Source organism: Panthera tigris, chromosome E1 (assembly GCF_018350195.1).
Source record: "Panthera tigris isolate Pti1 chromosome E1, P.tigris_Pti1_mat1.1, whole genome shotgun sequence".
In the NCBI taxonomy this organism is placed as follows: Eukaryota; Metazoa; Chordata; class Mammalia; order Carnivora; family Felidae; genus Panthera; species Panthera tigris.
In genome coordinates, this window is record NC_056673.1 from 3,147,459 (window position 1) to 3,161,043 (window position 13,585).

Here is a 13,585-nt window from a genome sequence, read left to right on the forward strand (position 1 = left end):
GCACAGCTTCAGCCAGGGAAGCAGAGCCCCAGACCCTGAGAGAGCTTCCGCAGTGTCCCAGGTCACTGGGCTTGGACAAAGACCTGCGTGGGTTTAAACTCTACTTTAAACCCTCAGTTTTGCAGCATATACACTCAAGGTAATAATTCCAGCCTCACAAGCTGCTTGGGTGGACGGAGGGAGGGAATTGATGTAAAGCACTTAGCACAGTGCTTCAGCCCAATAAACAGCAGTTATTATTAATAGACCCCCTAGTTGAGTGGCAGTGTAATCGGGGTAACAGTGTGGTTTCTGGAATTAAACAATCCAGATCAGTTGGGTTTGGATCTCAAGTCCTCTTTTTTTTTTTTTTTTCCTAGTTGACTGACCTTGGGCAACTTTGCTTTTGCTGAGTCTCTGTTTCCTCATTTGTAAAGTGGGAATACTAACAGTACCTATGTCGCAGGGTCATTGGGAGGAGTATGCAAATCAACATTTTGCATAATTATCAGTATACACACATGGCACAATGAAGGTGAACGACTCTTACAGCCAATAACCCTGAAGGTTTCCGAGCCTAGCTCAAGGTACTAACCTTAACCCATTAATCTCTTCTCCAATATTTATTATTTGGACACCTCTTACAATCCATTTTGCATTGTTCCAGTTTATGTCCATTTCCCCCCAAAACACAGCTGGACTTCCCAGACTCACCTTGCCTTTGCCTCGAGGCCTTTCACATCATTATTGTGTCCAAAAAGCCCCAGGATCCTATCCCAGCAGTACTGACATCAGAGAGATAATTACACTGCACATTATACAGTAAAGGTTCCTAGAGTTGTTTTCGAAACAGCTCTGTTCAAGTTTCCACTCCCCAAGCGGTTGCTCATCCTCATTTCTCCCCTTTCTGAGCCGAGTGCCCCCCTCAACCCTCTTCCCTCGCGAGTCCCCTAGGATTCCATTCTTCGGGGGCTCCAGAGGCATAAACACACAAACAAAACGACGCTTAGGTACGTAAAATAGATGTGGATGTATTTGTATTCCCCTCAAAGAATCCATTCATTTATTCAGCAAGTATATTTGAGTGCCCACTCTGTCTGGGACCAAGCCACCTGTTGGGATGAGAAAGACAGGAGGGTCTAGCTCTCCTGGAACTTCACAATCTGCCGGAGGAAGACAAGCACGGGTGTACAATTTCGGTGTGGGTGGGGGGGGGGGGAGTGCCGTAAAAACTACACAGGACTTAGTGGGAAGGACGAGGGGGACGGGAATACCCCTGTTAATCTGCTAGGTGGTCGGCGGTCGGCGGGTGGGGTCGGTGGTGAAATCTGAGCCGAGAGGCATCTTACAAATGAGCGCTCTACAAGACACTTGAAGGACCTTGGTAGCTGAAAGGCCGGGAGGCAGGAAGGTCTCACCCCTGCGGGCGTCACTTCCCCGAACCTCACCGTGTTCTCGGGGGAACCGCGGCGCCGCGGGGTCACCTGCGCGGAGGCCCTCTTTCCCCCGCCCCCACCAGCCCGACGTCAGCGCGCCCGGCCCGGCCCGCCCCCTCCTCGTGACGCCGTCCCCGCCGCAGCCCCGCCCCGGTCGTCCGCGCCCTGGCGCGCATGCTCCGGGCCCCGCCCCGTGCGTCACAGAATGGCCTCGGCCCGCCGGGCGGCCCCTGACGTGTCGGGGAGGAGCCGGGCGCCGAGGTGCGCGGAGTGGAGCTCTGGGCTGCGGAGGGGAGCGGAGCTGAGCGGCTGGGCGGGCCTGGCCAGGCCAGCGGAGCGGAGACGTCGGTCGAGCGGCGGCGAACATGCGCTTTTGACACATTGGAGGTGAGCCGGCGGTGCGGGGCCGCTCCCGAGGGGGCCGGGCCGGGTGGCGGCGGCGGCGCCGAGGCCTGTCCCCTGGGGTGGGGGTGTGTGGGGGGGAAGCCTGCCCGGCCCACGGGCCGGCTGTGAGGCCCCGCCGGGCCGGGCCCGGGCTCTGGGGGCGGCCAGTCCGGGGCAACTGTTCCAACCGCTCCAACTGCCCCCTGCCCGCCCTGGTCCGAGGTGCGGCCCCCCGAGGGCGGCCTGTGGGGCTGGGGTGAGGGGTGCGCGGACGCAGGCCGGGACGTGGCACCGGGGCCGGGGCGCTGGTGGCGCTAGGAGTGGTCGGGTCGGAGGTGGCAGCGGCGCGCCCAGTCTCCCCTCACCGCGCCCCCCCCCCGCCCCCCCAGGTCCCTTCGTCCTGGAGGGCTGTGCGCTCGGATTCCCAGCTCGCGTGGCCTCTCCCCGCTGGGGGCGACAGCGGAAGCAGCCCACGTCGGGCTCGGGTGACACTGCCGTGACTCCTCGCCCCTCCCGGAGTTGGGAAAAGTGTCTGGGTTGCTTGTGCTCGCTCTCCCCCCCCCCTTTTTTTTTGGTGGTTAGCAACAAAGTAACCTTTTAAGTTTTGCCAAGGAAGTGAGGGTTCTTTGAGCGCTGGTGATTAAATCCCAGTTCTGTAGCGCCCTGACGCATTTCAGAACCCTCGTTGCTGCCTGTTTGGAACCTCATCGCCCAGTCGTTGTTGTGCCTGATTCTGTTCTTGCCGGATAACAGAGAGCACCCCCGCCGACCGAGGGGAGTCATTGACCGAGGGTGGGGTGGCGGGCGGTAGGTGGTAAGTGATTTCTCCTGGGCTTTGGAGTCTACAAGTGGTGAAAGGCTTCGTGTGGATCAGAATTTACGTCTCTGGGCTCGGTCTCCCTTCCAAGTACTAACCAGGCCCGACCCTGCTTAGCTTCCGAGATCACACAGCGTGTTCAGGGTGGTCTGGCCGTAGACACGTCTCTGGGCTCGGAGTCACATTTGTGTGTGTGATTTTTATACCCTTCTCAACTAGAAAGCAGAGCAGAAAATCTGGCTTGTCTAAACTGTGCCGACAGCTAGGAGAAGGTGCATTCACCTGTTCTTTGTTTTTTTTTTTTTTTTTTTTTTTTGAGCACGTTTACCTGCTTGCTGCCCAGTCATAGAGAAGATTCTAACTCTGGAACGTACGTGGGTTGTGCTGGCTAATCGTTTTGTAGCCTCCACCTGTGAACCAGAGTAATTAGTGGCTTCGCTCAATCACGAAGTGCGGTAAAATGCAGCCTTAAGTTCGTGGGTTGAAGAGAACCAGTGGGGAGCTGAGCAAGATCTCTCTTCCGAACTTTTACTAAAATTCACATCTACGACTGAGAGATTATAAGTAACAAGAGGAAAGTTGGGTTGGCCCTGGTTAGAGGTTGGCCCGGTCCAGGTGGCAGTGGCTGACTCTTCCGAAGCTGTTCTTTTTCGGTTCTGTTTTGGTTTGTTAAATAAATGCAAGTTGGATAAGGGACATTCAGAGTAAGTAGGAACCTCGGTAAAAACTTAGATCTTGCTTTCACGACATCTGCAAAACAAACTTATTTTTATTCTCATTTTAAATCGCGCTGACATAAATGCAGTTCCTGACGCTTAAAATTACTTCTGGCAGAAGTTCCTGACCACTTCGTGAGGTAGGAGAAGAAATTTGACAGGACTGAAAGGGAGAGCATATTTATGATAAGCTTTGAAAAGTAAAAAAAAACACAAAAAACAAAAAACAACAAAAACCAAAAACTGTAAATGTCACCTTTGGGAGAAGTACAAGATTTTGGTTAAAATGCATGCACATTACCTATAGTGAATTCCAAAAGAACTCTCTCAATCTCATTAAGTCCCTAATACAACTATTAACAAGATGACAACATCACATGAAATGAATTTTCTTATTCCATTGCACAAAAAGTAGGTTCTCTGTAAGTACAGCATTTTGGACAGGCTGTTTCATACCCAGATGAGCTGATTTGTCAGTTACTAGATATCCAAAGGTCACATACAGTATGATGTTGCCCCCATGTAAAAGTTGTCATACTTTTGAGATCTGGACCCCATCTGTGTGAGACACGGCATTGAGGGAAGATTTGGGTAGCAGGGGAGAGGACAAATTTATCAGCTTTGATTGCAGCTTCCTGAGATTATTGACGTGTCATTAATAGCTTTAAATTTTTTTTTTTTTTTTTTTTTTTTTTTTTTTAGCAGTGTAGTTTTCCATATTGGCTAACTCTGTATAGCCTTAGTATCTCCAGTTACATAGTTTCAAGTAACACAGTAAACACATCCTCCCGCTGTAACCTGAGGCAAACTGAACAGACTTCCTCTTTACAGCCCCTGAGAAGATCTTTTGAATATCGGCAGTGGTAGCAAGTGTTTGTCATTTGTAAAAATTCTGATTTCTGGAAAAGGTTATTTCTCATGAATAAAACCAGAATGATAAAACTGGATAATACCAATCAGGAAGCAGTAAGAATGAGGTGTGACCACAAAGAAGTAACTGTTTTGTTTTTTTAGTTTCTAATCTGGGTCTTCAAGGCTGTTCCAAAAGAAGTTTTAAAAATGTTTTCAGTAATGGTGGTATCCCCAGACTGTGTGTATACCTTCTGGAAGAGATTAGCTTTTAAGGAATCATTTGTATGTTATAAATTCTGAAGCACATTTATTTTGTGGTCGTATTTCAAAGGTCCACTACTGAACAATTTTTTTTTTTTTTTTTACAATTTAACAAAATTTATGCTACATTTACTATGTGCCAGGCCCAGTATTAAGTACTTTACACATATTAATTCACTTAATTTTCATAACAACCTTATTTTAGTTATGATCCCCATCGTACAGGTGAGGAACTGGGGGACTGTGGTTGAGTAACTTGCTCAAAGTCACCCAGTGAGTGAATAGAGGAGTCTGATTCAAACCCAGGCAGTTTGGCTCCAGGATCTGGGCTTTCAGCTACTATGCTGTGTTGTTTCTACCCCATGTTCCTGGGTTAAATGTTTTTAATTGGTTTGTTCCGAAAGAGATGATGGTCACTTTAGTAAAAGGTTTCAGGTGTAGATGATACTGTTTCAGGGGCCAATAAGCACGTTGTAAAAGCAGCCTTTAATTGCAAAAATCGTAGTCAACATTCAGTTCAAATAAGAATCAAGAGAATAAGAGACGCATGTGTGAAGTAAAAACGCATATTAATTTTGCTAGTGTCATTTGACACTGAACTAAGTAGTTGGACAAGGAGGACACAAGAAATAGAGCTAGACGTTCAAGAAGTTTCTCAGGAAAGTCTATTTAAAACCTGAGTCACCAGAGAATACTGATGGAAACGTTGGTAGTTTTGTGAAGAATATGGCCCTATTTAAGAACCAAAAATCAGGGACAAATGGGTACTTTATAGCACACTCCCAAGTGTAAATAGTGAGATTCCTCAGGGAACACTACTAAGTGCCCTGCAAGGTCATAACCGCATTCGGGTCTTAAGACCCGTGTAAATGGGCCGGAAACAACAGAACAGCCTCCCCCAGAGAAGTTTCAGATTTGGCATGTGAATGGTAACAGTTTTAGATTAAAAACAACTGTAGAAGGATTGACTCCTCATTAAAACACATTCAAAGAAATGTCAGTTGCCCAGGACAGCATCTGATGGTCATATGAACTTCTGTAAGGACTCCGGCCCGTGGACCACACAGTCGACCCATAGCAATTGCTGTCCTGTAGCAGAGAGAGTACTGAAATGTTAAAAACATGTTGAAATTCTGAGGGGGCACCCATCACTCAATTTCAGAAAGGCGTATATGTAATCTAGAGAAGGTCCAAAGCATGACAGTGAATTTTGAAGGGGCCAAGATGGCTGCCAAGTGAATATTAGCTGCAAAGACAAGAAATACTTTGAGAAGAAGTATTATCCTCAAAGTCTACAAAATTAAGGCTTAAAAAATAATACGAACTTGTTCACCAAATCCTAGAACCTTACAAGGGAGCAACACACAGAAGTTATGGCAATTAAAACAAAAAAAATTTTTTTAATGTTTGTTTATTTTTGAGAGAGAGAGAGAGAGAGAGAGAGAGAGAGAGAGGGAGGGAGGGAGGGAGGGAGACACAGTCCGATGCAGACTCCAGGCTCTGAGCTGTCAAGCACAGAGCCCTATGTGGGGCTCAAATCCACAAACTGTGAGGTCATGACTTGAGCTGAAGTCGAACACTCAACCGACTGAGCCACCCAGGCGCCCCTAAAGTTATGGCAAATTTAAGGGCAAAAATAGGAATTTCACTGATGGCTATAAAATATGGAACTTGTCTCATTTGCATAAAATAATGTAAATCAACAAATTAAACATTGTAGACTTGAAATCTTTTAAAACGTATATAAAGCTTAGGACTTTCTAACCGTGTGTTTCCCTTCTCGGAAGTTTTTACTTTTTTTCTTTTTTAAAAAAGATGTTAAGTAATATCTATCCCCAACATGGGGCTTGAACTCACAACCCTGAGATCTGAGAGTCACGTGCTCCCTTGGCTGAGCCAGCCAGTGCTCCTACTTTTTTTCTTATAGACATAGGAGTGATGTGTGTTCATCACAACCTTACGTTCTTCCAGCTTCCCACTCAGATGGTCTGTTACCTGGGATTCCTCGTTTTTTCTGGAGCCGTCCATCTGGCTGAGTTACTCCTTTGGCCTGATGGACTAGGCTTCATCTGGGGACCTCTCTTTGCAGTCCCACGTTGGAGCCACCATTTCTTGTATCCTTTGCTGTCCAGCCTAGGTCTTGGTTCTCTCTCCCCTGGAACTGTCTCAGGAAGTGTGTGGGAAGTGACCCCCCTGAGTTCTTATGTGAGAAAAAAATTCTCTCATTGTCTGAATTTATCTGTTTCCTCTGTGTTCAGTAGGTCCTGGGGTTTTCTTATTCACACCACTGGGTTTTCTCATTTGTCTGGTGGTTCTTGGTTGTCCATTTATATTTAAGACCAAAGGGCTGGATGGTGATCATTTTATTTATTTTTTATTTTTTTATTAAAAAAATATTTTTTTAAATGTTTATTCATTTTTGAAAGACAGAGAGCACAAGCAGGAGTGGGGCCGAGAGAGAGGGAGACACAGAATCCCAAGCAGGCTCCAGGCTCCCAGCTGTCAGCACAGAGCCCGACGCGGGGCTTGAACTCACAAGCGGTGAGATCATGACCTGAGCCGAAGCCGGACGCTCAACTGACTGGGCCACCCGGGCGCCCCTGGATAGTGATCATTTTAGATGGCAAGCTTGTGGTGGTGTCTCCAAAGCTGTCCCCTGTACGTCCCATAAGCTCCATATTCTTCGATGTGGAGCCTGTTTGGAGGCTTTTAAGTGACTACGAACATGGCTTGGCATGCATCGGACGGATTAGTCTGTCTAGCCAAGAACGATAGGTTTTATAATCCCCATTTAATACATGGTAGAAATAAACTCCTCACAAATCTTTTTACTTATGCCATTCCTGGAATAGGAATTTAGATATTAATAAAGGAAAGCAGTACTTTGGAAAGTAAAGAGGGAATAACGAAAGAAAGGTTATAAATCAGTGTGAATATTTGTTGAATTTCTACTGTGTCGCATGTTTCTGGTGATGGAGGAGGATTTATAAATGAGACACTGGTCCTGCCCTCAAGGAACTAGCTGGGAACCTTTCCTTTTTCTACAGATGTTTATCTGAGCTAGAGCAGGTAGCAGCAAACTTTGCTTCTTGTGTTCCTCTGATCTTTAACGTTTTGCAAAACCACAATTTATTGGATTGTGTATTAAAAAACCGAATATTTGAATTGCACATTGGTATGTGGTTGCCATTGGTTAAGTGACCAGTGCATCTATCCAAAATTGAAGCCCCGTGCCTGTGAGCTTCTGTAGGGCCGAATTCATAGATTTCAAATGTAATCCACATTTTTTGGGGCGTTTTGGGGAAAGACCTTACGTAGAGCATTCAGAGGACACAGCGATTGTTGCCTCTTGTTTGGATGCTCGCTCTCGTGTGCTGAAGTTATAGCTTCATCTGGCTTGTTGATATGAAATAGGTCCCTTCCCTCAGTGACTTAGGCAGGAAGTCTCGAGAGTTATTGATAGCACATGGTGATGCCTTCAGGGGCTTCAGATACTCTTTTGGGATACAGATACTTCTGGACTGGCCTCATCATTCACACCTCACTGCATATTGTAGCTACAAATAAGATTGCCCCTACAACTGGGAAAATGGAGTGGGGATGGGGAGCTTTGACGAAGGGATAGGATTGTAAAATTAATCAGTAATGTTTACTAGTCGGTACACCTACTTGAAGAAACCTTAAGTCAGCTAGTTCAAACTCTAATTAGATGAAAAAAAACGGTTAAGAGGGTAAGCATATCGCTTAAGGAGTTTAATGGCAGAATTGGAGCCCTGGAAGCCGGTCTCAGCAGGACTCCCCACTCCGTGCAGCCTACATTTTAATGTGCTGTTGGGCCATAAGGGCACCTCCAAGAGCAGGGTAACGCAGGCAGAAGTGTGCCGTGGAGGAGTGATCGTATTAGAGGAGGGGGCACTTGGTGCACTCAATGCTTCTCCAGTGTCAACAATGTCTGACACGTAGCAGTTGCTCAGGAAACGCTAGAAAGCACTAAGTACTTTCTCTGAGCAAAGTGTTGTGCTTGGTGCCATGAGAGAGGCGGAGTGTGTCAAGAATCCATCTGTTTTCAAAGAACTCTTAGGCTGATTGGCGATTTCAGGTAATCGGGAGATTGACTAACATGTCGAAAGTAATACTGGGTGGTGTGGTTAGGAGAGGTTGGACTGAAACAGAACACTGCAGTTGGCCTCAAACCAAGTGTGTGAAGTTATGTGTTACTATTATTCCGTGAGAAATCACTCTTGTACCTACCTGTCTGGTACACCCACCCTGAAGTTGGCGTTTCCTGTTCGTGACTTCAGGAACGCCTTTTTGCTCAGCCTTTATGAGTGGATCGTGCTCTGTGAACTCCCAAGTTCTCTGCAACCCCAAGTTTCTGTTCGTTTACTTCTAAAGCTGGTCTTTAGTTCTTGCTGCCCAGTAATGGATTAGGTTGATCCAATTTCGGTTTAATTTAGTTAACATTATTGAGTATCTTGCTATTGTGCAGGCATTGTGTTGGGGTAGAAATAAGAACAGTGCGCAGCCTGATGGTTTAAGCAAATGCATTACTGGGTGGTAAGTATATTCAGGAAAGCAAGTGTGGGGTATAATGGTAGACAGGAGTGTAGGGGATTTTTAGTGCTGTCTGGGTAGGATAGGAAAGGCTTTCTGGAAGGGATGGCAGTGAGGTTTGAAAGGACAAGTAGACCCTTTCCAAATGCACAAGGACGGGAGAGCCATTCCAGGTAGAGGAAGCATCCAGATCTGAAACAGAATGTCATGTTAAGACAGTTTTGAACAGTATTGCTGGAATATAAAATGGGATACTTGGGAGGGGGTTGTAGGAGGTAAGACACTCTAGTTATGAATGTAGAGTGAGCCCAATGACCTTGGTATTTCATTCTCTGGCCAGTTGGAGTTTTTAGATAGTCCACATGCAAAGTTAACTGAATAGATCTCCTCCCCACCCCCCCCCCAATGCTTTGGGTGAGCAACCAAGATGAGAGAACATTGAAGTTGGGGGATTAGTGAGCTTATGGAGGAAGCTTTGGACTTAAAAGAAGTGTAATAATAGTAAATTATTGAGAATGTGGTACCCGATTTCCTAGTATGGTCGCCTGGAATGACATGTCCCAGATAGGTCTTTTGAAGCAATTGTACCCCAGAGGGGGACATGCTATAGTAGCCTCAGCTCGGGCAGTAAACGTGGTTCTGTCGCTCGATTCCCAGAAGATCAGCTGGCTGGAATGCAGCTGCCGGAGCCCGGTGTGCTGGATGATTCCACGGGGCCAGTTCCTGTGTAGCCTAGGGCTTTGACCCAAAGTGCCTCGTGTGCCTCTATACCAGAGCACGTTGTTGATATCCTCTCCTGACTTTATCCAGAACATTGGGGGTCCCTGAGGTTGGGCAGTAAGATGATTTGTGTGTCCCGAGTTCTAATAGTTAATCACCCTCAGGGTCTGTCATGTTTAACTCCCTCCAAAATGCTGTAGATTTCATGTTGTCCCAGATTTTCTACTTTTATTTAGATTCCTATGTTCTCTATTGTTTTAAAAAATTAAAAAAAAAATAGCTGTCAGTTATCTATCAATTTATTGTATGCTCTCTGCCTAGTGTGGGGCTCGAACTCATGACCCGAGATCGAGTTGCACGCTCCACCCACTGAGCCAGCCAGGTGCCCCGTTCTCTGTTTAAAAGTTTGTCTTTAGGGGCACCTGGGTGGCTCAGTGTGTTAAGCTTCAGACTATGGCTCAGGTCATGATCTCACGGTTCGTGAGCTCAAGCCCCACATTGGGCTCTGTGCTGACAGCTCGGAGCCTGGAGCTTGTTTCGGATTCTGTGTCTTCCTCTCTCTCTGCCCCTCCCCTGCTCTCAAAAAAAATAAACATTAAAAGTTTGTCTTTAATATTTCACAGGCTTTCTTGATCATGGATGGTGAAGATATACCAAATTTTTCAAGTTTAAAGGAGGAAACTGCTTATTGGAAGGAACTTTCCTTGAAGTATAAACAAAGGTAATAATATTGAAAAGCATCCTGAAACTAGGGGAAGGCGTTTGGAATACCAGTGCCAGCGTGTGCAGATATGTGTATCTTTTAACATAAAGCTAAATTTAGAGTTTCGGTGTTGGGTTTGGGATTCTGGAAATAGAGCATGGCTTGTATTTAAATAGTATAAAAATGCCATAAAATTTTATTCAAATTATTAAAACAGTAAGAAAACTTCACGTTTGTGATTTCTTCTGGTAGCTGACCTCCTTTTACATTTGGCCTGCTGTGTGTGTGCCGATTCTGTCTCATCCTTTGGTCTTTGGGAGATTCTGATAAGCTGTCTAGGGCTTCATCCAGCAGACGCTAGTTCTCTTCAGGCAAGTGCTGTCAGTGTTTGGAGCTAGCGAAGCTTTGGAGAGGGGAGGAGAGCTTTAATAGAAATGGAGTGTTTTAATGGAAATCTCAATTAGTCTAATTAGTTGAGGAAGCCTTTTATATTAATAACCTTTTAAGCACCAAATTTGTCTTTAGATTTCTTTCTGGTTCTTTATCTTTTATTTTTAGAGAGAGAGAGCAGTGAGTGCAAGTGGGGGAGAGGGGCAGAGAGGGAGAGGGAGAGAATCTTAAGCAGGCTCCATGCTTAGTGAGGAGGTCGATGCAGGACTTGATCCCATGACCTTGGGATCGTGACCTGAGCTGAAAAATAAGAGTCGGATACTCAACTGATGGAGCCATCCAAGTGCCCCTTAGATTTCTTTTTAAAATGCAACTTCACACACACACACACACACACACACACACACACACACACACTTTCCTACTTTGGTATATAAAGCTTGTTAAGCCTTATCAAACCTTTCATTGCTATTTCAGCGAAGCCAAGTAAATTATGCTGATGGATATAGGAGGGGTCTGTTTATGGCAGGGGCTCTGAATCTTTTTTTGTGTCATAGATGCCTTAATTGGCTGGGGAAACCTGTGGACCCCTTCTCAGAATAACATGTTTTTGTTTGTTTTGTTTTAAATATTTATTTATTTTGAGAGAGAGGGAGTGAATCACAAGCAGGCTCCCTGCTTCAGCACAGATCTGATGTCGGGCTCAATCCCACGAACCACGAGATCATGACCTGAGCTGAAATTAAAAGTCAGATGCTTAACTGACAGAGTCACCCAGGCGCCCCAAAATAATGTTTTTCAGTGCATACAATTAAATAATAAAATTACAAAGGAAACCAGTTGTATCGAAAAACACTTAACAGTACTTTGTGGCATAGTAATGTGTGTTTCTTTATTAATACCTTAAATAAGAAAGATCTAGGGGTGGGGCACCTGGGTGGCTCATTCAGGTTAAACGTCTGACTTTGGCTGAGGTCATGATCTCATGGTTCATGAGTTCGAGCCCTGCATCAGGCCGTCTGCTGTCAATGTAGAGCCCACTGTGGATCCCCTGTTCCCCAGTCTCTCTGTCCCTCCCCTGCTCATGCTCTCTTTTTCTCTCTCAAAAATAAATAAACATTAAAAAAAAAAAAGATTTAGGGGTGAGTGTGTAAAATGTGAGTCCTTTTGGACCTTTTAAGTCACTTTCACTGAACCCTGAGCCTAGAATAAGTGATGTAAGACAGACTGTCTTTATTGTGTAGTATATTTTGTGGTAGCACCAGCGTTCGGGCACAGTCATTGACCTGACCTGCAGTCGTCTTCCCGCGGACCCTGGGACTCCTCCTGTGACTCCTCTTTCCCACTCTGTCTGTGATCAGCTTCCAGGAAGCTCGGGATGAGCTAGTTGAATTCCAGGAGGGAAGCCGAGAATTAGAAGCAGAGCTGGAGGCACAGTTAGTACAGGCTGAACAGAGGAACAGAGACTTGCAGGCCGATAACCAGAGACTGAAGTATGAAGTCGAAGCACTAAAGGTAACTGTGGCAGCTTTACAAGCTGCTGTCGAATGCGCTGGGCTGTGTTCACATGAGACATACGGTTTTTGGGTGGAGCTTAAGAGCAGCAGGCAGAAAAAAAAAAAAAAGCCTTAAAGTGAGTTTTCGGAATAAACTTTTCTTTCATGGAACCAAGGGGAAGGTGGTTTGGGGTTTAGGAGTTCGCTTAGAAACCCTGTAGCCGTCCGGTTTTTAGCGATCATGTTCTCATGACACGTGGCCATTCTGTCATTTTCCAAAGCTGCCTGATTTGCTCAAGATTGCCTCATTTGGTGGCACTTTAAAATTATTTTGTATGAAATACACATTTATTCCATTATTCATAGCCTCTTTACTTTTGAAGTTCATTTGGGGTTTAAAAAAAAAAATCCCTTTTTAAAAAGGGATTTCTAGGAGTTAAAGGATTAACCCCCTTTGTTGCTGTCCATCGCCTGCCTTAGCCAAGGGCTTGAGGGTTTCTGTGCCCCTGGGCGTGGGGTGGGGTTATGGTTTGGGGAAGGGGGGGGGGACACAGGTGAGAGCTAGGGCAGTGGGGCTCTGGGTGGTGGTCTCCCTCTCTGTGCTCACCCGGGCCGCGTTTAGCCTGAGAACCCAGAGTTCACCCCCCTCCCCGAGTGTGGGGTTGAGGCAGTAGTTTCACAAAATAGGGAAATAACCTCTTTTCAGAGAGGTCATTATTAGATTTCTTTCTGAGGGGAGAATGGTTGACTCTTTAAATTTATGAGTTAAGGTGCTTGGAATGCATGTCTTTTTTTTTTTTTAATGTAAGGAGGAGAGGAGTACCATCACCTCAGATTGCGGGTAATTTCCTTGGATCCCTGCCCTCATGGTTTGGGTGGCTTCCTTCATTAAGGACAACTCTGTATTAATCACACACACTTTCCTTCCTATACCCATTGCCTTCAGGAGAAACTAGAACATCAGTATGCACAGAGCTACAAGCAGGTGTCGGTATTAGAAGACGACTTAAGTCAGACCCGGGCCATCAAGGAGCAGTTGCATAAGTATGTGAGAGAGCTGGAGCAGGCCAACGATGATCTGGAGCGAGCAAAGAGGTAAATGGATGCTGTGCACTCGGTTGCAACAAGCAGACTTGGCGATCAGGGTTGAAGATCTGTCAGCTCTCAGCTCAGCCTGTCACCTAGATCTTGGTCCCAGAACGTTGCCTTCTGGTATTTCATCGCATTGGTGCTAAATCGATCCTTCTCTCTCCAGATAATGCCCTCCCAGGGTTTTC

The 13,585-nt window shown here is 46.0% G+C and overlaps 1 protein-coding gene across 8 annotated transcripts in view; it reads left to right on the top strand.

The window, feature by feature from the left end:
- NDEL1 (nudE neurodevelopment protein 1 like 1) overlaps nt 1–13,585 on the top strand; it is a 76,806-nt gene that overhangs the window by 9,999 nt on the left and 53,222 nt on the right. For all 8 annotated transcript variants that reach the window (XR_006211057.1, XR_006211056.1, XR_006211055.1 and 5 more), the window contains exons 3-5: nt 10,343–10,440; nt 12,174–12,327; nt 13,255–13,403. Coding sequence is in view for 5 of the 8 variants with exons in the window: in XM_042966034.1 (XP_042821968.1) it covers nt 10,355–10,440; nt 12,174–12,327; nt 13,255–13,403 (389 nt within the window). In the remaining 3 variants the exon portion in view is untranslated. The remainder of the gene's footprint in view (nt 1–10,342; nt 10,441–12,173; nt 12,328–13,254; nt 13,404–13,585) is intronic.